Source organism: Gymnoscopelus microlampas (genome assembly GCF_963454915.1).
Source record: "Gymnoscopelus microlampas genome assembly, contig: SCAFFOLD_235, whole genome shotgun sequence".
Taxonomy (NCBI): Eukaryota; Metazoa; Chordata; class Actinopteri; order Myctophiformes; family Myctophidae; genus Gymnoscopelus; species Gymnoscopelus microlampas.
The window spans coordinates 3,249-30,870 of NW_028155588.1; the positions used below are offsets into that span (position 1 = coordinate 3,249).

The following is a 27,622-nucleotide window of genomic DNA, read 5'->3' on the forward strand; positions in this document are numbered from 1 at the left end:
TTTATACCGTCGGCAAAGGTTTTGCGCGACTCACTCGCTCGTCGCTTTGGTTACGAGGAAGTATAAGCTTTGGCCTTTCACGGAATACAGTGTAGATTGTGTGAGGTATAAATGACCAGCGGCCGGAACCGTGGGACCAACTGGACCGGGAGAAGACGGTGGTATACTGTAGGAAGGGGGGGTTGTTTGCTCATGGTGAGGGGTTGGGGGGGCGGGGGCCCCCCCCCCCCCCCCCGACGGGCCGGGTCTCACTAATGCAGTCACACTTCAGATGAGGTAGTCTGGATCTGCAGCCTGATTGGCTGAACATTCTTACTGTGGTGGAAGAGAAGAACAATGAAAAGTATTAATAGCAGCCCTTCACAGATTAAAGGTTGTTTCAGACGGGGAGCGTCTGTATGTAATTCATTTTTAATGAGAGGCGGGCCATTATTTTTGGACGCTCGGAGAAGTTGAGGGGCGGTGAGGCGAGCGGGCGAGTGGGCGTTTGTGCACACGCCCGCGGGCGGCAAGAGCTGGATTGTGGTCAGCTTTTTTTCCTCCCCGCTACGTGCAGGAGGACAAAACAACAATGATCGCAACAATGATCCGAGCGAGAACGCCCCCATCTGACAAAATGTAACAATGTGGTGCGCTCGGGTGGCGCACCACCACGGAGGTTGTGGGTTCGAATCCACCGCGGTGCAACCGGCTTTGTCGGGCGTCTACGCGAACACAATTGGCCCGTGTTCGGGGGAGGGAAGCTCGGCGGAGAGGGTGATATCGGTCATTGCACGTATTCCTATATGGGCTGGAGGCGGCACCTGTCAGCGGGGAGAGTAGGGCGGGAGGAGGAGGAGGACGAAGGCTCTACGTCCTCCTGGTGGGGGCTCCTCACTGGTAGGTGAGTCAGCGGGATATGACAGCAGTGACACAAAACAGAAATGTGTGTGGAGAGGAATTACGACGGGAGAAAAAGGGGTAAAACACGAATTGGCTACTCAAAAAAAATATAATAATTGTAAACATTTTAATGTAACAATGTGAACGTTCCGTAATGCAATTCCAATGGTGAAATCTGTGTTGTTTCACCCGCGGTGAAGAGAATGGCGGATTCGGCCACGCCCCAAAATACCCGTATGTGTGTCTCAAAGAATAATATACGTATATGAAAGAACTAGGGGTGTGCCGATACACTAATTTCATGAAACGATACGAATACGATATTGGGCTCACGACATCGATACGATATATGGCACTTTTTTATTATGAACATATATGGGGGGGGTGGGGGGGGGCAAATGCAAGCAAATAATTATTTTTTGCATTATTCAGACATGCAAACTTGTAGCTTTTCAGCTACAATAGCCGTTTTGAATCCAAATAGGGCAATAGTGTGACACCTGACCCGAAAAAAACAACATGTTGTTGTTCACCTCGGGGCTGTTTGCATGCCTGATTATAATGATTGTAAAAAAAAAAGAACTAGAAAGAACTGTTGAGAGGTCACCCACCATTCTACTGATGTCAGCAGCAAAGGTCACACCTTTGCTGGGTTTCTCCTGGGAGCTGCTGCTGCTTCCTCCGCCTCCCAGGGAGTTCCTCCTGATGATTCCTGCAAGTCCGGGATTAAAAATGTACTTGAGTAAAAGTACAAAAGTATTGCCACCAAAATATACCTAAAGTACCAAAGGTAAACGTACCCATTATTGCAGAATTTCCCCGTTCCACAAGTTTTCAAATGTATTAAAAATCCTTTGAAAATAGCCGATCTACAAGCTCACAACGCGTCGCACAGCGACGCGTTGTGAGCTTGTAGATCGGCTATTTTCAAATTGACAAAGTATATAGGGTCTGAAGTGGTTTCGTAATAATAATCAAAATCTACAAAGTTAGTTAATAACTAAACTTTTTCATGTCAAGGACCCCCAAATTGATATATATTTGTCCACGGACCCCCATCTGAAAATATTCTGAGCCAGGGACCCCCAGAAGAGAAGATTTGTGTTGCAAATGCAAAATGTTCAAAAGAATTTCAAGATTTTTCAAAAATGTTCCAAAATAGCAGATCTACTTGTAGATCTGCTATTCTTGGATGGATAAAGTTGTTAAAGTGCTTAACTACTTTTGCTGGGGACCCCCTGGAACCACCCCAAGGACACCTGGGGGTCCCCGGACCCCACTTTGAGAACCAATGAATTACAGTACTTGAGTAAATGTACTTAGTTACTTTCCACCACTGCAAAGGAAACGTGCATGTAATCTGAGCTGCGTGTATAAATCTACACATAAGGAGGCGTGTGTTATCTAAGGAGGCGTGGCTTATATACCTTGGAGAGGCGGCAGCACGTCCAATCGCTGCAGGCTGTTCCTGCGGGAGGGGGAGGGGAAGGCGGAGCCTTTGGAGAGGCGGCGCTGGCGACTGGACAGCACGGCGGCCGGCGACACGATGCCCGGGGGCGGGACCTTCCCCATGCGCTCGTACAGCTCCTCGATCTCTCGCTTCTGATTGGTCTGCAGGCTCTGCACCTCCCCCAGGTGTCTGAGGAGGGAGGAGACAAGGAAAAGAAGGGGTAGCACTTCATAATAATGACATATATATATATATATATATAAAATATTTATGAGCTGTTTGTAGACAATTAAGTAATCATGAACAAACTGTTTGTTTACATTTGTAAATGATTATTAAATCATTTATAACTATGGTTAAAAATCCTTTATAAGGTATTGGTATTTGATGACCAGCGGACCGGTAGGAGACACAAGGAGACTCTTTGTGTCTCCTACCGGAACCGCTGCCGGTCATCAAATTATTGTCTTAAAGGGTCTACACCATGAATTTAAAAAATAATAATAATATTTAATATAATATTGTTTATGTCCCTCAAACGTTTTTCAAAAGGTTTGAGCCTAAATCAAGCCTCAGATATACTCATTCCAACTAACTTCTCTCTGGCTTATAAAGCACTTTCACCTGCAATACCACATTGTCCTGTTTGGCACGGGGCGCTATTGAGCCAGTTTGTATGCATGTTATCTCCTGGTTCTGTGTGGAAAAAGTAAAAAAATAAGAAAAATATTTCTTTTTTAAAAAAGATTTTTTTTTTCTTTTTTTGGTTGGAACTGAAAAACGTGCTAGTGACATAAATTTGGTGACATCACCAAATTTACCAAATCAGTTTGGCCTGTTTTTAGACCAATTTACAGAAAACCCCAGATTTGCTGTGAAAGCCTGAGTGTTCAAACTGGGGTGTTTTTGAGGATAGAAGAGAGGTAGGGGAGACCAAAAACACACAAAAAAGAAGATGAAGTTAAAATTCATGGTGTAGACCCTTTAAACCCAAAAAATATCCATGAATTCAAGTTCTCCATGGGGCGACTAATCGATAGGAAAAAAAGTCATTTTAAGGGTTAACTATCGTAAAAAACTGCAACGGCACTAATAGCTATCACTCACTTAGCCCTGAGCTCGTGAAGCTCCTCCCACATGTCGTCGTCGTCGCTGTCAGAGTCGTCGCTGCTGGGGTAGCCCCGGCTGTAGCTCATCATCCACAGGTGGTTGAGGGCGTGGCTGTTGTACTGGGGGCTGCCCGCCCCTCCATCCCACGGCTCCGCCCCCCCGGCCGTCACCGATAGGCCGCTGTCCGCCGACGTCCCCGTCAGGCTGAGGCTGCACGTCCGCTTCCGGCTCCGCCTACTCCTGGCTCCTCCTCCTCCTCTCTGACACTGCTCCGCCTCCTCTTCCTCCTCTTCCTCATCCTCCTCTTTCCTGGCTCCTCCCCCTTGTCGTTTCTCCTGGTTGGAGCCCCGCCCCCCTGCCTGGCTTTCAGCGCTTTGAGGATTTGCCGACGCCCTGTGGGGGTGTGGTCAGAGGTGGAAAGTAATTAGTTACATTTACACACTTAAGTAACCTTTTGAATCATTTGTATTTCGTCACTGTCGGGCACAGACCTCCTATCTCCGTTTTTCAACTTTTTCCTTTTCTTTAATAATTCAGTGCTTTTGAACACCCTTTATGTCTGTGTGTGGGTTTTATAAATATTGAACCAATGAAAAGTATTAAAAAGCACTTCTGACTAAACCTCCTAACTCCTCCCCCTCACACAGAGATGCTGCAGAGCAGAAGATAAACACACTTTATTACGAGGCAAGTTTTGTTCTCGTCTGACATGGTCATTCTAATCAATGATGGACAAATCAACTATCTCCACATTAATGGTCAAAAACCTCCACTTGAGCTGTATCTGGGTAAAGTGATGATAATATAATGTATTTAATATAATATAATGTATGTGGGTAAAGTGATGACAATATAATGTATTTAATACAATATAATGTATGTGGTTAAAGTGATGATAATATAAGGACACATTCAAGTATCTGACCATGTATAAAGTCACCATGACAACTGTGATGAGGCAGTGTTGTGTTGCTTTAAAAAATGTTGTTGTTTTTTCATTTCCTGAAAAGTTAATATTTTGGACATCGTTGGTTTCTGCCCGACAACAGAGATGTGTTATAGTTGTGTTGTGAACTCTGCCATCCACTTGACTTTTAGTTATTTTAAAACTAAATCTTCATAGTTACAGTAACTAACTCCTTTTAACCCATTAAGACCTGGAACTGTGTCATTTTTAGATTTGAGCTAAAAAGCATTATTTTACACTTTGGGCTATTCAAAAATAGCAGATCTACAAGCTCATAGCGCGGCACCGAGTGCCGCGCTATGAGCTTGTAGATCTGCTATTTTTGAAAAATCGTGAAAATATGTGCAAATCTTTGAATATATATATATTTTAAAGCGAACATTTTTAACTCAAATCTTTGCTTCTGGGGGGTCCCTGGAACAAAATATTTTGATGGGGATCCGTGGCCAAATACATATAATTTTGGGGGTCCTTGACATGAAAAAGATTGAGCACCACTGATATAGAAACATACGTTTTTCAGAAAACGGTTGGGATTTAGGAGACATGTAGAATCGGCTTCAGGTCTCAATGGGTTAAAGTAACAATACTTGTACCTGTCTCCTGTACCCTATGTGGTGATGGTGAGGAGGACACATGGAGGGGACATGGAGGGGACATGGAGGGGACATGGTACTAACCTGTGGTGATGGTGAGGAGGAGACATGGTGCGGGAGGAGGTTCCTGTCCCCAGGCTGGTCTCAGACTCGGCCTGCTCCTCTGTGCTGCTCTCTGAAGAGGAGGAAGAGGAGGAGGAGGAAGAGGAAGAGGAGCTCCTCCTGCTAGGAGGAGAGGAGGAGCCTCCAGGAGGCCCAGGAGGCACAGGGACCTCCTCCTTGCTGGGACTCACCTGGAAGCGGCCCACCGTCACCGCAGCAGCCTGGACCCCCCCTGGTGGACAAAAGAAGAAATGACAGTGATGAGCAGAGGGTTCATGGATTAAAGCTACATTTAATCTCACAACCGAACAGATTTTGTTAGGCGAAGTCCTAATATGTGATATATATAATATGTGTGAAACAGTGTGAAAGGAGGTCATGTAGGTTATTGTGGGCCAGCAATGGGCCAGCAATGAGGGGCAGTTCGATCCCGGGCTCCCCCAGAGTTAGTGTAGAAGTGTCCTTGAGCAAGACACTGAACCTCTAATTGCTCCCGATGAGCAGCTTGGTGCCTTATATGGTTTCCTCCACCATCGGTGTATGAATGTGTGTGTGAATGTAATGCACAATCTATGTAAAGCGCTTTGGATAAAAGCGTTATATAAATGCACCATTTAATGTTGGAAATTCGCCAATCAGGATGGAATATGAAAAATCTGACGGATCCGTCTTGATCACTTGGCTTTGTATAAACTTTATTTCAGACACCATGGGTCCATATAAAAACAGGGCTACAAGACAGACAACAACAACACGTAAATAGCCTGAGTACCAGACTGTTTTCATTAATTAAATAAAAACATATAGGGATTGCCTCCAGTGTTTCCAGAAACATGAGGAATACCTTGTATCAGTCCGTGTGATCCCTGTTAAGGCCATAATTAATATAGTCTTTGACTCCAACAGTCTACACATACATTTAAACATGAAATTCCTCAATACAGCATGAAAGGCGGGTACATTACTGGTGGTCACAAACATTTCTACTACAGCTTGTAGATCTGCTATTTTTAAAAATTCCTGAAAATGTGTGCAAATCTTTGAATATATATATTTTTAAAGCGAACATTTTTAACTCAAATGTTTGCTTCTGGGGGGTCCCTGGAACAACATATTTTGATGGGGGTCGGCGGCCAAATACATATAATTTTGGGGGTCCTTGACATGAAAAAGATTGAGCACCACTGATATAGAAACATACGTTTTTCAGAAAACTGTTGAGATTTAGGAGACATGTAGAATTGGCTTCAGGTCTCAATGGGTTAATAATGAAGAGCAAAACTAGCATAGAAACAAGTGATAGAATGAGTGGTTGTTCTGTTCCTGCCATACAGTCATTAGTCATCAGGCTGGTTAGCCAACAGCTGGGATACATGGAAACATTATTATTAGTTTCATAAGGTTAGACTCATCCATCACTACTAAACTGAACATCAGCCATGCCAGCGTGGCAGTGCCTATTACCATAACATACAGTATGCTGCATTGACCCAGAATTACACAACATGTATAAATATATTTTCCTAATACAGAACACATAATTACCGTATATATTTATCCTCATGCTGTTTATAACGTGTGTGTGTGTGTGTGAGAGAGAGAGAGAGAGAGAGAGAGAGAGAGAGAGAGAGAGAGAGAGAGAGAGAGAGCGCTGTTCCAGACTCTGCCCATGGCAGCAAGTAATAACTAATTAATAATAACTGTATTACTGTACTTGCGAGGACCAAGTATAGTAGAATTTGAAGAAATATACATTGTGAGGACAGTTTTCCTCACAAGACAAATGGTTGTTTTATAGTTAATAAAAAACATTTTTTTAGAGACACGTTTACCATTAGAAAAACATTCAGGTCAGGATTAGACATTTAGGTGTCTTAGAGGTTAGGTTTAGGGATTGGAATTAAGAGTTCAACATGATTTATTACTTAGTTGCGCGCCAGTGTCATGCACCGAAAAACAGCCGATCTATAAGCTCACAACGCGTCGCAGCGCGACGCGTTGTGGGCTTGTAGATCTGCTGTTTTTCGGCTTTAGGCTTACGGTTAAAAATGGCAATTATTATTTATAAATGAAAATAATAAAATAATACTGATGTGACGTTAGTGTGTTGGCAGTAATCGGGGAGTTCAAGGACCCTTGCAGTGTTTAAGTCTCACCACTAGATGTCACTCTGTAACAGTGCAGTGCAGAGCAGGCTGGCAGCTCACCAGGTAAACCCCTGGCTGAGCCCGCTCAAACAGAGGCTCTCTGTGTTGAGTGTGGGTTTGCCCAGGTCTGGTATAAATACAGACAGGTGTGGGTACGGGAGGGGGAGAGGCCTATAACGAGCCAGGCAGCCTTGTGATTGGCCCGTGCCGGTGGGTAGGGCCGTAATAATCACGTCTGCGTTTTGTGGCTGGGGTTCAGTGGAACATTTAACATGACATGCCGGCGGGGCGGTTACGCAATGGCTCTCTAACAGCCGCCACTAATAGGTGGGTAGTGTCACCAAACACCAAGGAGAGACACACACAGAGAGAGAGAGAGAGAGAGAGAGAGAGAGAGAGAGAGAGAGAGAGAGAGAGAGAGAGAGAGAGAGAGAGAGAGAGAGAGAGAGAGAGAGAGAGAGAGAGAGAGAGAGAGAGAGAGAGAGAGGCAGAGAACATGAAAACAACTCAGGAGACAAATTGACCTGAACGGAACAAGGACATGAGACTGTGTAGCACATGCACAATAAAGGGAACTTTTCAGGACAGAAAAACATCGTTATGTGAGTGTGTGTGTGCGTGCGTGTGTGTGCTTGCGTGTGTGTGTGCGAATGCACGTGCAGAGCTTGTCCGTCCGTGTTTTTGAGTGTTTTAACCACTTAAAGGGGGTATAAGTGATCGTTTTGTTTTGTTTGTTAAAAAGGTTAAAGCTCTGATATTCTGATAGTAATAAGTGCGATGGGTCTACATGTCTCTCCAGCCTTTTTTTTTACTAAACCGAAAATACCGTTTCAGGTCGGGATATACATTTTATCCAATCAGGAGAGAGAATCCCCAAAAGATCATTTATAAGCTTCAATTGTAGTGTTCCAGTTCCCATTGTGTCATTTATTTGTGTCATCACTTCCAATTTCACATGTTTATCCTGTATCCGTTCTCTATCCTGATTGGATACAATTGGTATCTTGGCCAGAAAATGTATTTTCTGTTTAATAAAGTAGAGACATGGAGACTCCTGTTACTGAACACACAGAATACTAACAGAACACAGAGCTATTTAACCCTTCAGTCAGACAACTCTTGGATTAGATTTTAGAATATATTCTTATTGAGCATACTTGAGCATAGATATATGAAGCATAGTTTGGCGTCAGGGCTCTGAATCTATTCATTCCCTGTAAGCATGAACGCACAGGATAGGCGATTTACAAGATCACAACGCGTCCTATTGCGATGCTTTGTGACATTGTAGATTGTAGATTTTCTGTATTTTTGACTTTGAAGTAAACGCTATTTGTAACTATTAAACTATAATGAATAACATGCGCAAAATAGGGACATCAGATTTAAACTGCTTAAAGTGCTATAAGAAACACCTTACAGCACAGGACATATTTTCCAACCCTCACAGCTCCCTGGCTATAGTAATAACATACTGTAAGGGTGTTAGACTGGGTGTTAATGGGCCTCAGACGCCCTGGAAATAGTTTGAGGAACACACGTGTTCTGTATTCTATATACTGTATATACTAATGTATAGTATACTGTACATGTGTAGATGGAACAGCTTACCACAGTGTTAGGGGCTGAGTGGGGGTCTGAAGAGGTGAGTCAGACACGTGTGTGAGGTGTGTGTGTATGTGTGTGTGTGTGTGTGTGTGTTTGTGTTTGTATTACTGTACTTGCAAGGACCAAGTATAGTAGAATTTGAAGAAATATACATTGTGAGGACAGTTGTCCTGGTCCTCACAAGACAAATGGTTGTTTTATAGTTAAAAAAAACTTTTTTTAGAGATACGTTTACAATTAGAAAAACATTCAGGTCAGGATTAGACATTTAGGTGTCTTAGAGGTTAGGTTTAGGGATTGGAATTACGAGTTAAACATGATTTATACTTAGTTGCGCGCCAGTGTCATGCACCGAAAAACAGCTGATCTATAAGCCCACAACGCGTCGCAGCGCGACGCGTTGTGGGCTTATAGATCAGCTGTTTTTCGGCTTTAGGCTTACGGTTAAAAATGGCAATTATTATTTATAAATGGCATTCATAACATGGCTGTCCTAAAGTGTAGATGTCCTCAAAAGTATAGTAATACAAACATGTGTGTGTGTGTGTGTGTGTGTGTGTGTGTGTGTGTGTGTGTGTGCGTGCCTGCATACATACACGTGCGTGGAAGGTCTTACCAGAGTCGCTGGGAGAGGCTTTGGGTTTGGGAGCGCTGCCTCTCATCTCAGGCACCGTGGGACGAGACGGACCGCCGCACGATGATAACTAGAGAGAAAATATTACATTATGTCGTTGGAGTGGGTTTGCAAAACAAAAAAAACACATCCATGTGGAATGTTTATTTTTTTCTTTTAAACATATACCAGTGAAAGATGATATGAACAAAAAAAATACTTTAGTTTAATTGAAAAGGTTACACAGTAATATGGCTTCAAATTAAGGAAACCTTACTGAACGTTGGACCTAGAAGACGACTCACTGTGTTCTCAGGGCTCTCCGGGGGGGAAAGGGACAGATCTGAAGAGGTGTTGGAGCTGCAGCTTTGAGACTGGACCTGGGCATGAGATGAGGGGTACGGGACGCTGGTGTAGGTCTGTTGTGGACTGTCATCTTGGTATGGGACGTTGGTGTAGGCCTGCTGGGGACTGTCATCCTGGAATGGGACACTGATGTAGGTCTGTTCGGAGCTGTCATGCTGGTATGGGACGTTGGAGTAGGCCTGGGGGGTAAGGTCCTCCTGGTATGGGACGTTAGAGTAGGCCTGGGGGGTAGGGTCGTCCTGGGTCAAGCTGGGCGGGCTGGACAAGGACATGGCCTGATGCTGGACCTCTGTGTAGGACTGTTGATGACATCATAGACATTTTAGTTGATCATTGTTCATATATAAATAATTGCCATTAATGATTTAGTTGTTTTTTTGGCATTGAACATTGGCACGTATACAGTAAATTCAATGTCCTAGGGGTTCTCAGCTAAATGTGTTAATATAGCATGACCATAATTTGTAACTATTTTAACCATATTTCATACGTTGGCTATTCAAGAATAGCAGATCTACAAGATCTTGTAAATCTGCTGTTTTTGAAAAATCTTGAAATTTTTTTTTTTTTTTTTTTTTTTACAATTTCTAATAACTTTTATCACATTCATTAACTTTTCCCCCCCCCCCTTTTTTTTTAAACACAAATCTTCTCTTCTGGGGGACCTTGGCACAAAATCTTTTGAGATGGGGGTCCGAGGCCAAATAAATATCAATTTGGTTGTCCATGACATGAAGATGTTTGAGAAACACTGAATGATAGCATATATATTTCCTTCTCAACATTTTTATCCCACGATTTTTGTAACCCATTTTTTCACCCAGTGCCAATTGCCTAAGCTTGTAATCCTGGGCACTACTCTCCCTCTGCCAGCCTAGGGAGAGCCTAGAGCCGAGCTCATGCTTCCTTCAATGAATGAGGAGCTTCTTATCACCTGACAGCGGGAATCGAACCCAGGACCTTCTAGCTGTGAGGCAACAGCGCTACTGACTGTGCCAACCGCGCCCCCACACATGACAGTGTATGACAGGCCTACGTACCTCTGGGGGGGTGGACTGTGTGGGAGACAACGTGGACGGGGTCAGCTGGGACCCCCAGCTGTGGGGACCCCCCCCATCCTGAGGGTAGACCCCCTCCATCTGGGACGGGCTGTCAGCGGTGGGGTAGTAGTAGTAGTCATGTTGGCCGGGCGGACCTCCTCCTCCTCCTCCGTGGTAGGACGGGACCTCCATGGGCGGGCTCTGGTGGTAGTGGGCGGGGGGGTACGCCGACCCGGGGTACCCGGGCTGAGGGGCCGCCATGAGGGGCCCGGGTGGCAGCGGCCCCCCGTGCGGGGGGATGAAGGACTGGGCCATGCTCATGGCCATGGAGATGACGTTGGCCAGGGAGAAGAGGGGCTGCGTGTGCTGGGGCCACATGTTGGCGGGGGGCTGCTGCTGCTGCTGGTGGTGCGTCGGGGGTCCCTCGAGGGTCTCCAGGGGTCCCGGGGAGCCCGGGCACGGAGACGGGGGGGAGGTGGGGAAGACAGGGTTGCTGGCCACGCGCGTCAGGGGGGCGTGGGTCAGCGTGGGGGAGCCGGGGGGGGCCGGGTACTGCGGGAAGGGGAAGTGCGTGGGACCCCCCATGAAGGGGGGCAGGTGGTAGTTGTGGTGTTTGTGCTGGGGCAGCAGAGAGGCGGGGTAGTGGTGGTGGTAGTGGTGCTGGAACGGCCCTGCAACACAACACAACATCATTAACAACATTAATATAGTTAGTTATGGTGATGAGGCAGGAGGGAGGCAGGGTAGTGGTCCTAAAAAACAACACAACATCATTTAAATCACACATTGCCTGCCAAGAATGCAGATATGTTCACCTCATCAGTGGGATATATGGGACTCATCGTGAGCTTGTAGATCTGCTACTTTTGAAGTTCTTTGAAAAAATGTTTACAAACTTTTGCCTATGAAATGCCCAAAATGGGGATGAAAATGGACATCCATCGGTTGCATAATTGCCGATACCGATGTGGTCAAAAAAGGCAAATAATGGCCGACATATTGGCCAAACTGATATATCAGCCAGGCTGATAGATCTGTCAGGCTCTAATTATGATAGGATATAATACTTGAATCCACAGGTTGAAGTAATCATTTCTATAAGAGTTTGCAAGGAGCCATCTGTCCAAACTTTCCCGATCAAATCTCGCAAAACAAAAAACTACAAGAGTCAAGTGTTCCCGTTTCATTGCTTATCCCATTCAATCCGGGAACGCATTTGTGTCACTTTAGATGTCTTTGGGCTATTCAAAAATAGCAGATCTACAAGCTATGAGCTTGTAGATTTGCTATTTTTTGAAAAATCGTGAAAATATTGTGCAAATCATTGAATATATATATTTTTAAGCGAACATTTTAACTCAAACTTTAACTTCATGGGATTCTACAAATGTCTTCTAAATCCTAACAGTTTAAAACAAAAACATATGTTGCTATAATATCAGTGGTTCTCAAACTTTTTTCATGTCAAGGACCCCCAAAATTATATGTATTTGGTCGCAGACCCCCATCTCAAACTATGTTGTTCCAGGGACTCCCCAGGAGCAAAGATTTTAGTTAAAAAGTGTTTGCATTCAAAAAGAAATATTCAAAGATTTGCACAAATGTTCACGATTTTTCAAAAAAGAAATAGCAGATCTACAAGCTTGTAGATCTGCTATTTTTGAATATAGATGCATTCCCGGATCGAATGGGTTATGTCAGACCATTCAAAGAGGTGTGTGTGTGTTTCCTCGGCACAGTGAGGACGGAACATTGGCCAGAGACGACCGAGACAGAGGACTTCTATCACTCTCCTTCCCTCTCGCCGCACACACACACACACACACACACACACACACACACACACACACACACACACACACACACACACACACACACACACACACACACACACACACACACACACACACACACACACACACACACACACACACACACACACACACACACACACACTTTCTTGGAGCGCACTTCAAGTTCTTCCTTTCGCCCCGGGCCAAGTCATAAGTCATTCAAGAGCATAAAATCCCTGTTGTGTATTTTTATAAAAGATGAGTTTCCATGGAGAACAGAGAGGTTTTGTCGCCGGTAATGACTCCGTGTGCCACTTTACACTCCATTAACCACATGAACACGGAGGCCGGCCGTGCGTGGCTTGCCCGAGGGGTTTTCGGCAGTCAATGGGGGCGAGCAGGGCTTCTTTGTTTTTACGTGCGACATTCGTTGACGGAGACGTAATCAAAAACACGTGTGCGTAACGGTACGTACGCAGCTCTGCAAGATTTATTGTGAGTGTGATGAAGTCGGGAATTGTAGGTCTCTTTCAGGGAATAGTCAGGACCAAGGGGCCAGCCTGACATATTTACAATGAGACCAATATGAAAGAGAGACAGTTCATATAAATGGCTGCAGGTGTCAGAAAGAATATTCTCTCATTGTGAGCGAATGGGTTTTTGATAAAGTAGGCTATGCTCAAGCAATAGCGTTTGAGTTCCGGCGTGCCCAATGGTATATATTAAAGATGGAGGATTGTACGTTCCTGAACATTTACGGTCTGTAGAAACCAAGGGGTGACGTCACGTTCCCTTCGTCCATTTCTTTTTACGGTCTATAGTCAGGACACCAATATCCCATGAGCCCCCATCATCCTCTGATGAGGTGACATTACGTTCAACAACGACTCTACAGTTAAAAACCGACAGGCCGTCCTGTCTGTGAGGGGAACCATGCCCCCTCGTCACTGTCACATGGATTCAAGAAAAATATAATCCCACGTGTATGGCCAAGTCCTATAGTTTTTTTTTATCCCACGATTTTGTAACCCATTTTTCACCCGGTGCCAATTGCCTAAGCTTGTAAATCCTGGGAGCTACTCTCCCTCTGCCAGCCTAGGGAGAGCACTGAAATGAGCTCATGCTCATCCTTCAACGCATGAGGAGTGAGCAGACCGCTTCTTATCACCTGACAGGGGGGAGTTTCCCCGGTAGGACGTAGCGCGTGGAAGGAACACGTTATTCCAACCAGTTCCTTTCCCCTCCATCAGGAGCCCCTGCTGACCAGGGGGAGGTGGCCATGTCCTATTGTGGGATGCACTATAGCGCTGTTTCAGAAACTATATACGTAAAATGATGATGTTTTAGTAATATCGTTCCTGATGTTCTACACACTGTCAACCAGGTGAAGAAATCACAGATTGGAGGCTTTAACTTTTGCTTTTATGAAATATCCGAGACCATTAGGGTTTTATGGAAGATGCTTCTATAAAACATAGTTCTAGTTTGACCACTTTAAAATGCTCTACGTTAAAAAAAATTGTTGATCTACAAGCTCTCGATGCGTCGAGCTTGTAGATCGGCTATTTTATTTGTACATGCTTCCATAGAAGACATGAAGGCTTCTATGGAATCCAAATGACGGAAATCAGTCGGGGCAACTTGGGAACTTTAAAGGATTAGTTCATCAAAAAATATACTCAGTTTCTATCAATTACACACCCCATGAAGCATTGAATTCATGGAGATTTTTTTGTTTCCGGATATACACCCGCTCCTTTTTTTTTTTTTGTCTTTCTGGAATGCGTCAAAAAAAAGAAAATCTCCATGAATTCAATGCTTCATGGGGTGAGTAATTGATAGAAAATAAGTAATTTTTTGGGTGAACTACTCCTTTAATCCATGCTGTCAAAGCACGGGGAAACAGCGTCAACAACCAGCCCCCCCGTCTGAATGTCTGCTCCCAATGATGATGGAAACGTACTTTAACACACATAATGTAAACACAAATAACATAAGTTAATGTTATGCAACACTTCATAAAGGTGTTCACTGGCCAGGAGCCAAGAGAGCTGCTGTACAGCACATGGCCACCAGGGGGTGCAGGAAGACGCAGACAAACAAGAGGAAGAAGGGGAGTGTCAAGTTCACCCACAGGTTCAGTTCAGGTTCAAATGATTGGACAACTCAGTTTATGAAAACTCAAACTTTTTATTCCAACTTTAGTTTTGTTGGCTTCTTTTGTTGTTTGAGCTTCAAATCATCAGGTCGTAAACCTTCGAGATAAAAGAAACAGAAGAAAAATTACTAACATTGCCATTTCAAAACAGAAAAATAAACATCTTTCAAACTTTTAAACCATGTTTACAATTTCAAAGTGTTGTAATAAGTTCGTTACTAAGTAGTAAATTACCAAACATTTACTTTTAAATCATTTCTAAGTAATGTTTCTAATTTCAAACATAGCGTTGGAATTAGTGTGTTATTAAATAGTAATTGACAAAACATTTACTCAAACATCGTTACTTTTACTTATTTAAATGAATTATTAACTGTTTTAAACTTCAATGCAAAATTAAACCTGTTTAAATAAATTAAACATTCAATTGTTCTTAAACTCAGTAAATTATTTCTTTAACATAAAGTCCATTTTAGACTTTTAAATGTTTAGGCATTTTAAGTTTTTAAAATTAAATCAAGTCTTTGAATTCACTTTTTAAACATTAAATTATACTTTTAAACATGAATTAAAGTTAACTTTTAAACAAACATTTTAAACTCTTTAGAGAGACCATTTAAGTTCTAAAGAGATAATTGAAGCTCGTTAAATAATGAACACAGCTGATCTGAGCTTGTGAATCAGCATTTTCCTACTCCTCCTTATAAACTTTGAAATAAAGTCCTTTTAACATTAGCTTTTGACATTAAACTTCAGCTCTTAACTTCAAGCTTTTAACATTAGCTTCATTTGTAGTTTTAAACAATTATTTTAACTTTAACTTAATATTTCAAACATTTGCCAATCATCCCTTTAAACTTTACTTTTCAGCAAATAAGAGTAAATAAATTCTTCAAACATTTGAAAACAATGCTGTGCTGCTGTACTACAATAAGGCTCTGAAGCCAAACAAACTTTAGCAGTTGCTCCAAACATTTAAGCAGCACTTAAAAACAGCAAAAGGAGATTGAAACATTTACAGACCATTGGCATGTCGAACCCAAACACAGTGTGTGGAACTTGAAGTGGTTTGGAGCTTCTTTGGAGTTGGTTTGAGCTCTTCTCCCTCCAATGTTGTTTGCTCAACTGAGCACCTCCAGCTTCTTTTCTGCTGCTTGCCATGAGCCGACACCCAATCTCTAATGAGCCGACACCCAAAGGCCTGTGTAGGGGCAGCCATCTTGGATGTCCCAAAGGCCATTGGCAGCCATCTTGGATGTCCCTTTTTCCCAGATATGGTTTCAGAGCTTTCTCTCAGTTTTGGCTCGACACCTCCCACTTGACCTTCTGGGTTTCCAATCCCAGAGAGGTCACACAAGTCCTTTACTCTGCCAGTTCTTCAATGGGAATTAGGATGACAAGTCGTCTGACATCTCTATGCAGAATAGTTGCGGGGATTTTGTGTTTAAGCCCTTTAGTCCTTTTCCCCGTTTTGGACATCTCTTTGCCATTTGCCTTTGTAGTGGGCACAGGATAGCTGGGAAAGGTCTTCACCAGTACGTCTCTAACGATGCCTTTGTCGTCAGTGTTGACATTTACCACTCTGGCCAGCCTGTATTGTCCTCGAAGGGCATTTTGGTCAGCCAACCAGACCACATCTCCAACAGCAACATTTCGTTCTTTGGTGTGCCATTTGCTTCTAATGAACAGATTGGGCCCAGCCAATTGGCTCCACCTCCTCCAGAATTTGCTGACCTCTGCTTGTATACTTTGAAGCCTTTTGTATGGATAGCCATCAAACTGGAAGTCTCCAGGGTCTCCCTTTGGATTGGCACGTCCTAAAAGCAGAGAATTTGGCGTGATGTATTCGACACAATCTTCCCTGCTTTGCGTTCTTGCGTCGATGGGTCTCTCATTTGTGAGATTTGCCGCCATGAAGAGAAACGTTTGGAACTCTCCCCACGTGAAAACACCATCTCCACCGAGGTTGCTTAAGGCCTGTTTTACTATTTTGACAGCTGCCTCTGCTGCACCGTTTCTGTGGGGAGAGTCTGCAGGGTGGATTTTCCAACACCAGTCTGTGCCATGTTTGGCAGCTACGGCTTCAAGCTCAGTCTTGTTCAGCTGGTCAAGGAACTTGTAGAGCTTTTCCAGGGCAGGTTTTGCTCCCACAAAGTTAGAGCCTGGGTCTGACCAAAGTTTTCTGGGGTGCCCTCTCAGTGAAGTGAACCTTTGATAGGCCAGCAGGAAACCTTCAGATGACTGGTCACTCACCACTTCAGTGTGTATGGCTCGGGAGGCCATACAACAGAAGACGATGCCCCAAACTTTCAGTCTGGTCCTTTTCTTGACCTCGTCCTTCACTTCATAAGGCCCGAACAGGTCCATGGTGGTAAATTCAAATGGTGCAGCTGGGCATGTTCGCTCTGGAGGCAGGTCAGCCATGATTTGTTGACAGCACTTTGCTCTGTTCTTCCTGCACACCACACAGCTGTCAACCACTTTTTTGGCCAGGCTCCGTCCTTTTACCACCCAGGCCTTTTTCCTCATCCGAAGAAGGGTTCCTGCTACCCCCTCATGGTTTGCTTGGTGGGATTCCTGTGCCAGCAATGAAGAGACCCAAGCTTCAAACGGTAGAACTGCCACTGCAGTCTTGTCCTCGTTGAACATCTGGATTCTGCCACCGCAAACTAGAAGTCCAGAGTTCACGTCCTTGTATACTGCCAATCTGCTGAGAGTTGTGTCTGGAAAGGTTATGCCTTCTTGAGCTGCAAGGAAGAGGTCTTCAAGTGCATCCTCAAGTTCCTTTCCAGTCAGGCCAGGTTGCTTGGGTGCTGTTGCCTCCCACTTTGGCTGTTTAGGGCTATGGCATTTCCTCCTGAGCCATTGTTTGGCAGCCCGACAGATCCAGGCGATAACTCTCACCAGTTTGGATAGGTTACTGAATCTTCTGATTTCCACCAGGTCTTTAATCCAGCCCTTGCGCCTTGGAAGAGTTGGTGTTTGCTTGGGGGTTGTCTCCATTTCCTGAGTGGTCAGAGGGTGGTCTTTTTGCTGACTCATCTTTGCTTGGGCTCTTGTGACTGCAGCCGAGAATGCTTTCCTTTGCAGTTTGTTCACACTCTCTCTGGCTTGAGCAGCAACCTCTCCAGCTGATTTTATGGGCCATTCCTCCACTGGCCGCTTCAGGAATTCTGGTCCATCTTGCCATGTGGAATTTGCCCTTAAATCATCAGGTTTGCCCCCTCTTGTTATGATGTCAGAAATGTTTTGATCACCACGGATCCACCACCAGTCTTGCACTGGCCCAGCCTTTTGGATTTCACCCACTCTGTTTGCAAAGAAGGTTTGGTACCCATAACTGTCTCTTTGTATTGCTCCCAGGACCGTTTGGCTGTCAAGCAGATGGAACCATCTCTCGATCTTCATCCGAGCGTGTTTCTCCACATACTTCCTGATCCTAGATGCGAAGACTGCGCCACAGATCTCAGCTTTTACAGCATCTCCCTTTTGAAGTAGAGGTGTCAGCTTGGCTTTTGATTCCACGAATCGAACTTCAATGCCATGACTTGTCTCCCATCTTAAGTACATCACTGCTCCGAAGGTTTTGTCACTTCCATCAGAGAATGTGATGCCCCAAGGTCTTCCCTTCCAGTCAGCTGGTGTGAGGCTTCTGTGGAATTTAACTTTTCCAAGCTGCACATACTCCTCGAAAAGCTGTATGGCTTCTTCTCTGAGGCTTTCTGAGAGCGGTTGGTCCCAGGTTTCTTGGGTCAGCTTGCCACCCCCTCCTTCTTGGAATGCTTTTCGCACAAGAATTGCTCCCTTCTGCTTGACCGGTGCAACTAGGCCAATTGGGTCGTACAGTCCAGCTACTTGGCTTAAGAGAGCCCTCCGTGTCAATGGGTTGGGTGTCTCAGCTCTCACCTCCTCTTCGAGAAGATCTTTGCCAACTCTCATCTTCTTTTTCTTTTTAGAGAAGTTAACGGAGGTTAACATGTACAGCTTGTCTTCGTCCACTTGGTAGCCGATGCCCAGAGCTTTGTTGTCTTCTTCCCTCATTTGATTTGGAAGAATTAGGGTTTTCCCTTGACCCTTTTTTGGGACGTCTTGGTCCGCTCCTTTCCTCCCACTTTGGCCGGATCGGACCCATGGTTTAAGGAAGAAACCGCCAGCTTTCAGAATCTCTTCAACTTCTGTCGTGATTTTGTCAAGAGTGTTCAGGTCGTTGTGGGAGGTTAAGAGGTCATCAACATAACTGTCCTCTTCAATGACTCTGCGTTCATCCTCCAAGTGGGCAAAGTTGGGCAGGTTTGCCGTTTCCCTCATGGCCAACTGAGCAATGCAACCAGCAGGTTTGTCCCCGATGTTGACTCTGGTAATTGCATATTCACTGATCTTCTCTTCTGGGCTGTCTCTCCAGAGGAATCTGTGCAGATGCATCTCACGCTCCTCCAGCCAGACAGAATTGTACATCTTCTTTATGTCTCCCAGGGCTGCATGCACACCTTCTCTGAATCTTAGCAGGACAGCTCTAATGGGGTTGAGAACATCTGGTCCTTTCAGAAGAAGATCATTCATGCTCACGCCTCTGTACTTCTGGCTGCTGTTCCATACAATACGAACTGGCGTAGTGACTGAATGAGGGTTTGGCGCCACCAGGTGGCTCACATACCACACTGGCCCCTTCCACTTGTCCATGATTTCCTTGGTGAGTTTTATGGCTGCGCCTCTCTCGACCATTTCATGGATCTGGGTTCCATAGGCGACTTTCCAGTCCGGCTCTCGGCTCAGTTGCTTTTCCATCCTTAAGAAGCAGGCCTGGACTGCACTTCTGTTGTTGGGGAGAGTGGCAGGATCTTCAGTCCAAGGATACTTTGCATCCCAGTGTGGAGATGGAGAGTGAGCATCCTCTTTCTTGTAGGTGAGGCCTCCTTTAATGATCTCATATTCTTTCTCCTCAGCCAGGGTCATTTCTTTTCCTCCTGGTGGACAGTTTCCACACCGACATCCTCCACATCTTGGCTCACATGCAGCTCCGATGCTGTCCCAGTACCACCACTCAAGGAACTCACGGTTACTGGTAGTTGTGTGAGCCGCATCCTTCTTCAGAAGCCGTGTTGTCTCAGTTGTTGGGCTTGTGGGACCAGTGAGCTCTTGATATTTGACTGCAGCCGTTCTCATGGAGCGAGCAAAGTGTGTGTTGGACTCATATGCTGCCACCTCCACTTCTTCGACCAAGTCTGGATGAGCACCGCCGACTGTTTTGCCCAGAGGACTTTCCCATAGGACTAGGTCGCCAATTACTCTCACTCTCTGCGGAGCCAGTCTTCCCTCACGGTGGCTTATGAGGAGTTCAACTTCTTCTGGCCTTTTCAGATCTTCGATCTTAACTTCTGGGAAGAACTTGTGGAGCTTTTTGGGATCGATTACTTGATGCACTTTGGCAATCTCATCCAAACCATAACAGACCAGTTCGTGAGCTTTCTCGGTTCCCTTTGGAGTCTTGACTCTTACTTTGAGAAGATACCGTCTGGTCCTCACCTCCATGGTCATTCCTCCAACTCCGTGAACGACAAGTGTTATCTTCTCACTCCTTAGTCTGAGTCTTCCTGCAGCCTTGTGGGTTATGTAATTAGTGTCGGATGCTAAATCAATTAGCGTTCCAATCTTCTGCCCAGCATTAGCAGTAACTTGAAGCAGCATCATAATAACTGGGAGTTCGGAGTGCCCATTCCTCTTCAGGAGCTCAGACTGACCGGATGTGTCAAGTGTCGTTGACGTTTTGTTTGTAAAAGTCTTTCTGCAACGCTCTGACATTTCAGGGGATAGTTCCGACAAGAACTGCTCTTGTTCCTCCGTTAGTTTACTTCTTCCTCTGATGTTTCTTCCACCTTCTTTCACCACCTTTCTTTCTTCACTTCTCTTCATTCCTCCTTTTGGGCAGAGAAGGTAGTGGTGGTCTGGAGCACCACCTCTTCTTTTACATTCTGGATTCCTGCATAGGAAGATGTCTTTACAGTTTCCAGCATCATCTTCATGGCAGACAAGGCATTTGCTGCATGCTCCTATATTCTCCATCGCAGTCCTCTTCTCAGGCAAGGTAAGTCTCTTGAACTTCCTACAGAAGTAGATCTTGTTGCTATGCCCACCATCGCCGCAGACAACACAAACATCAAGGTCTTCCTTTCTTGTGGTTCTTGTCGAGCCAATCTTCTTCCCATATCTGTCAGAACGGTCAGGCCTCTCCTTGTCCACAACCCTGAGCTGCTCGAGTCTTTCAAGGACGTCCTCCTGGTTCTTCAGGAAGGTCAGGAGCATGTCAAAATGGGTGTCTGCCTTGACATTGTTCTTGGGGTCAACCATGAACATCACCCAGTCCCTTTTTATGAACTCAGGCAATTTGCTCTCGATTGACTTGATCACAAGTGGGTTTTTAATTGCTCCAGAGTTGCCCAGCTCCGTCAGATCTGCTAGGGCCTTTTCTACAGATTGGATTAGGTCAATGACCTTCCTTGGATGGCTGCCTTTGACAGGTGGTGTCTTCTCTAGCTCCTCCAGGATTTCGATTGTGATGGTGGAGTTGTTGCCACATCTGTTCTCTAAGACACGGAACATTTCAGCTGCAGTTGAATAGCTGGAAAGTCTCAATTCTTTTGAAATCTTTTCCTCCACGCTCTCCATAAGCTGGATCTTCTTTACCTCTGGTGATCCAGATGGCTCTCCTTGTCGTTGGAGGCTCTCCCAGTCCTTCCGCCATCGGTGATAGTCCCGCTTGCTTCCATTGAAGATGGGTAAGGTGGTTGGTTTTATTCTGATTATTGGTTTTACTGGTGGATGATGTAGAGGTTTCACTTCTGTGCCTTGTCGTGCATTTGCAAATTCAGATCTCCTTCCTTCAAGCCTGCTTTTTGATGCACAGATATCTTTGATCCTTCCTCTCATTTGATCTTTCAAGTCCTCAGGTGTCCATTTCTCCCATAAGGACGTAGATGAGACGGCCTGGTTCACCCTCTTCTCCACCAGAGTGAGGAGCACTTCGAAGCCCTCACAATTTGCACTCGCAACAGGAACATTTCTTGCTTGGTCTACTGTCATCTCTGCTTCGAGAAGGGCTGTCTCGAGTTCACTTTTTCCGTATCTTCCCCACAGATTTTTCAGAACAAAGTCTTTCAATTCTTCCTGCTTTGTTTCAGCCTCCTTGATAGAATTGGCAATGTCAGCCTCCTGCTCTCCATCGAGATCCGCTCCTGGATCCACATCCTTAATATCGGCCTCCAGTCCAAATCTGTACTCGTCATTTGCCTCCATTAACTTCCTGAAGCGGTAGGACAGTTTTGTGAACTCCTCCTTCAGTTCCTCTTGCAGCATTGTGTTCCCTCCTCTCAGGATGAAGTTTGCCTGTTTTGTGAAGCTGCATTTTGCCACGGTCCTTTCCTTCTTGAGGTCCTTGACCGACTTCCCCAGGCCTTCTTCCGCCATTTTGTCCTCTTGCTTGAGGCTCCTTTGTCCACAGCTTTCCAGTCCAAGCTGCTGCTGTGGTTTACGACTGTCAAGTTCACCCACAGGTTCAGTTCAGGTTCAAATGATTGGACAACTCAGTTTATGAAAACTCAAACTTTTTATTCCAACTTTAGTTTTGTTGGCTTCTTTTGTTGTTTGAGCTTCAAATCATCAGGTCGTAAACCTTCGAGATAAAAGAAACAGAAGAAAAATTACTAACATTGCCATTTCAAAACAGAAAAATAAACATCTTTCAAACTTTTAAACCATGTTTACAATTTCAAAGTGTTGTAATAAGTTCGTTACTAAGTAGTAAATTACCAAACATTTACTTTTAAATCATTTCTAAGTAATGTTTCTAATTTCAAACATAGCGTTGGAATTAGTGTGTTATTAAATAGTAATTGACAAAACATTTACTCAAACATCGTTACTTTTACTTATTTAAATGAATTATTAACTGTTTTAAACTTCAATGCAAAATTAAACCTGTTTAAATAAATTAAACATTCAATTGTTCTTAAACTCAGTAAATTATTTCTTTAACATAAAGTCCATTTTAGACTTTTAAATGTTTAGGCATTTTAAGTTTTTAAAATTAAATCAAGTCTTTGAATTCACTTTTTAAACATTAAATTATACTTTTAAACATGAATTAAAGTTAACTTTTAAACAAACATTTTAAACTCTTTAGAGAGACCATTTAAGTTCTAAAGAGATAATTGAAGCTCGTTAAATAATGAACACAGCTGATCTGAGCTTGTGAATCAGCATTTTCCTACTCCTCCTTATAAACTTTGAAATAAAGTCCTTTTAACATTAGCTTTTGACATTAAACTTCAGCTCTTAACTTCAAGCTTTTAACATTAGCTTCATTTGTAGTTTTAAACAATTATTTTAACTTTAACTTAATATTTCAAACATTTGCCAATCATCCCTTTAAACTTTACTTTTCAGCAAATAAGAGTAAATAAATTCTTCAAACATTTGAAAACAATGCTGTGCTGCTGTACTACAATAAGGCTCTGAAGCCAAACAAACTTTAGCAGTTGCTCCAAACATTTAAGCAGCACTTAAAAACAGCAAAAGGAGATTGAAACATTTACAGACCATTGGCATGTCGAACCCAAACACAGTGTGTGGAACTTGAAGTGGTTTGGAGCTTCTTTGGAGTTGGTTTGAGCTCTTCTCCCTCCAATGTTGTTTGCTCAACTGAGCACCTCCAGCTTCTTTTCTGCTGCTTGCCATGAGCCGACACCCAATCTCTAATGAGCCGACACCCAAAGGCCTGTGTAGGGGCAGCCATCTTGGATGTCCCAAAGGCCATTGGCAGCCATCTTGGATGTCCCTTTTTCCCAGATATGGTTTCAGAGCTTTCTCTCAGTTTTGGCTCGACAGGGAGATGTCATTTAGATCATTGGACCCCCAGGGGGGGGGGGGGGCGTACCAGGGGGACCCCAGCAAAATAGTTAGTTAATATAGCGTCACAATCATTTTAACCACTTCAGCCATATTTTGTCACAACGCATGGTGATGTAACACGCTGTGAGCTTGGAGATCTGCTATTTTAGAAGAAAGCTTGACAAATCAAATCTTCACTTATGGGGGTCCCTGGTACACATTCCTTTTCAAATGAGGGAGGGGGGTCTACAGCCAAATACATACCACTGTGGGGGTCCTTGACATGAACATGTTAGTGGACCACTAACATGTGTCATGTGTGTGTGTGTGTATGTGTGTGTGTGTGTGTGTGTGTGTGTGTGTGTGTGTGTGCGTGCGTGCGTGCGTGCGTGCGTGCGTGCGTGCGTGCGTGCGTGCGTGCGTGCGTGCGTGCGTGCGTGCGTGCGTGCGTGCGGAGTCTTTCTAGGAAATGCTGCAGGAGTTTTTTTCTAGCAAACAGATGTTTCAGAGTATCTCACTTACTCTCGTTGTTTCACAGAGTTCTCATTCACAATGCTGTGTGCGTGCATGTGTGTTTGCGTGCGTGCGTGCGTGCGTGCGTGAACGGTGGTAAAGTAACTAAGTACATTTACTCAAGTACAGTACTGTTTTGAGGTCTTTTTTTACATTGCAGTATTGATACTTTTACTTGAGTAAAAAAAAAGAAGTACATTTTCCACCACCGTGTGCGTGTGTGTGTGTGCGTGTGTGTGTGCGTGTGTGTGTGTCTCTAAAGCTAGAAAGTGCCCTTCAGGTGAGGTAATTACCCAGGAGGCCCGGCTTGTGAGGCTGGCGGACACAGACCAAGGCTTTGAGGCGTTGGGGAGAGAGTGGCTGGCGCCATGCGATGGACGAACGACAATACAGAGAGAGAGAGAGTAGGGGAGGAGGGGAGGAGGGGGGAGGGGGGGGGGGGTTGTGGGTTTTAACGACGTAACGCGGCCGTCTCGCTTCGACTTATTCTCTGCCAAAGAGCTGTTGCAATTTTTTCTTTTTTTTTTGCTGCGTGGTGAAAAGTGGTAAACAATGCAGGGCCTCTGTGCCCTCAGTGGTTCTCAACGTGGGGTCCGGGGACCCCCAGGGGTCCTTGGGGGGGGGGGTTCCAGGGCGTCCCCAGCTAAATGAGTTAATATGGCGACACAATCATTTTAACCATTTTATCCATTTATACGTTAGATATAACGTATACACTTCCTACATCTGCTATTATTGATGATTTTTGAAAAAATAAATGTATGAAAACTTTTGAATAATTTAGATCAGGGATCTTCAACGTTTTCAGGCCAAGGACCCCCTAGCTGAGAGAGAGATGAAGCAGGGACCCCCTCCATATTGTATAAAATTGTGTTTCAGATAAACCTTTGCTGCTTTTTTCCCCCTCTACACCTATAACTCTTTGCCAAAAATAGCAGATCTACAAGCTCACAACGCCTCGCAGCGCGAGGCGTTGTGAGCTTGTAGATCTGCTATTTTTGGCTAAAGTTCTCCTCAGAAAAGTGATGCTAGGGTTCAAGAGGTTAATGTAAAAAAAAAAAAATCATGTCACACAATGATTTGGCGGACCCCCTGTACTAACTCTGAGGACCCCCGAGGGGTCCCGGACCCCCTGTTGAAGACCACTGATTTAGATTTTTTTGTAACATAAGTCTTCTCTTCTGGGGGGTCCCTGGTACAGCATATTTTCAGATGGGGGTCCGCAGTCAAATAGATATCATTTTGGGGGTCCTTGGCATGGAAAAGTTTGAGATCCACTGTGGTAAATAATGCAGGGCCTCTATGCCCAGAAGCAGAGGGACGGGCCCCCGGTGGGGGGGCCTGGTTGGGGGGGCCAGAGGGCTATTTACCTGGAGCGCTGTGGAAAGACTGTGAGCGCATCAGGGGTCTCCCAGGTGAAGTCACGTCTGCGCTGAACAAGTCTCCAGCGGCCAGCGGAGAACAACCGTGCAGCCCGATGCCACCGGGGCCCGACGACACCTCTAGGTCTGAGAAACAACACACACACACACGCACACGCACACACACACACACACACACACACACACACACACACACACACACACACACACGGTAAACATGTGTATTACATAAGTGTGAAAAAAATAATTGGTTTTGGTCCTCACACATTTTCCCACCATAATAACAGTAGCAAAGTCCCCACACACTCGCACACAAGCACACACATACACACACATGCACACACTCAAAAACATGCTAAAAGGTAGATTTATATTGTGTCAAGAGATGATGCGTGAAATAATGCTTGTATACTTTCACCTTTTCAGATCCTACATGGACCATATTCACATCATATTACATAATACTCATAGTTTGACTATGCTTTTAGTTGCAGTTCAAGCAGAAAATAATTAAACTTTTAGGAGAGGAGCGTTGCTCATTAACTCTTTGACTGTGACTTTGAGGGATTTTCGTGTTTTTAGTAGTTTTAAAGTTGTCATAAAAGTTTAGATCCATATTTATCGATCGATTCACTGTGTGTTTCCGGAGCAGGAGTCTCTGCTGACTATTGCTCCGGATGCAAAACATTGCACCCGGAGCTAGTGTCCCCTTCTCTACAGGCCGTTGGAAACACACGTCTCCTTGGAAAAATGGACAAAAAAAAAAGAACAGAGATACAGGCGAAAGAAAAAAACTACAAACATGGAGTCGACGGGACGTTAAATCCATTATTTCCGTATCCGTTTGTGCTACAGTTTTACTGCTCCCTTCGGATTCAAGATCAGACCGTGACGGTCTATAAAACAACATTAAGTAAAAACTCGGGATTTCTCGTTCTGGCACTGAGGGCATTCAGAAAAAAACTCGGGATAACTCGGGGCTTGGCACTGAGAGAGTTAATGTGACTTTCCTATGCAGAGGGTTGGAGAGACACGGACACAATTATTGGGGGTGCAGGTAGGGGTTATGGGGGTGTGTCCACCGGGGGCGTTTTTTGCCGTCAGGTCTCAGCAAGCAGATAAAAAACTCCACACACAACACAAAATAAAAGCTCAGCGCCTCGTCACGCCGATGGGGTTTCAAAAAAATGCGGTGCGTCCCATAGTAAACATTTCTAAACATGCGCTGCGCTCAGGAAAAACAACATCTTGGTAGACTAAGTGTCTTGCGGAGGGGGACACCTCGACACACTGCCGTGGGCCGGGAATAGAACCTGGGACCTTCTGTTTCCCAGGAGGCCTCTCTACCCATTCAGCTATAGCGCTCTGGCTACGATATCTAAAGCGCTCCGCTGCAAAAAAACACCAACAACAGCATCTTTCTGTGGACATGGCCTGTAACACAGGCTCTAGGAACACTGTGGTAGCGTAATAATGATAAAATGGTGGTGGGGGTCTTACCAGGCAGAGAAGAGGAGGACAGGGTTCTTGCCAGGTGACTGTGCAGATTGGGCTGAAACAGAATCCATGTGGTTATTATTATAAACGTTATGCAGACATCATCGTCCATGTGTTAACAATCTGCATCCGTATTCATGACACACATTTGGACTCGCTCAGAAAGCTCTTAACCCTTTAAGACCAGGAACGCATCTGTGGCATTTTTAGATTTCTTTGGCTATTAAAAAATAGCAGATCTACAAGCTCATAGCTGGCACTTTTTTTTTTTTTTTTTTTAATTGCTAATCTTTGAATTGCTAATCTCCTACTATAAGCCTGTTTTCGCCACATGTTTGCCCCCAGAATAAGGACGCTAGGGTTCATGAGATTAATGCTATCTAACCACAACCCACTGCCTTTAAAGGAACACATACTGTAGGCAGCAGTGGCTCAGGAGCTAGAGCGGCCGCTTGGGAACCGGAAGGTTCCCGGTTCGATCCCGGGCTCCCCCAGAGTTAGTGTGGAAGTGTCCT

General features: G+C 44.6%; 1 protein-coding gene across 1 annotated transcript; it reads right to left on the reverse strand.

The window, feature by feature from the left end:
* Positions 1-218: 218 nt before the first annotated feature.
* Positions 219-27,162, reverse strand: LOC311041372 (uncharacterized protein; the record flags this gene model as incomplete). The annotated part of the gene is made up of 10 exons (XM_084086287.1): positions 219-315; positions 1,494-1,594; positions 2,310-2,521; positions 3,440-3,835; positions 5,090-5,339; positions 9,479-9,566; positions 9,781-10,140; positions 10,882-11,552; positions 25,599-25,736; positions 27,111-27,162. Coding segments are annotated over 10 exons (2,271 nt in total), but the record flags the coding sequence as incomplete, so codon positions are not given.
* Positions 27,163-27,622: the final 460 nt, after the last annotated feature.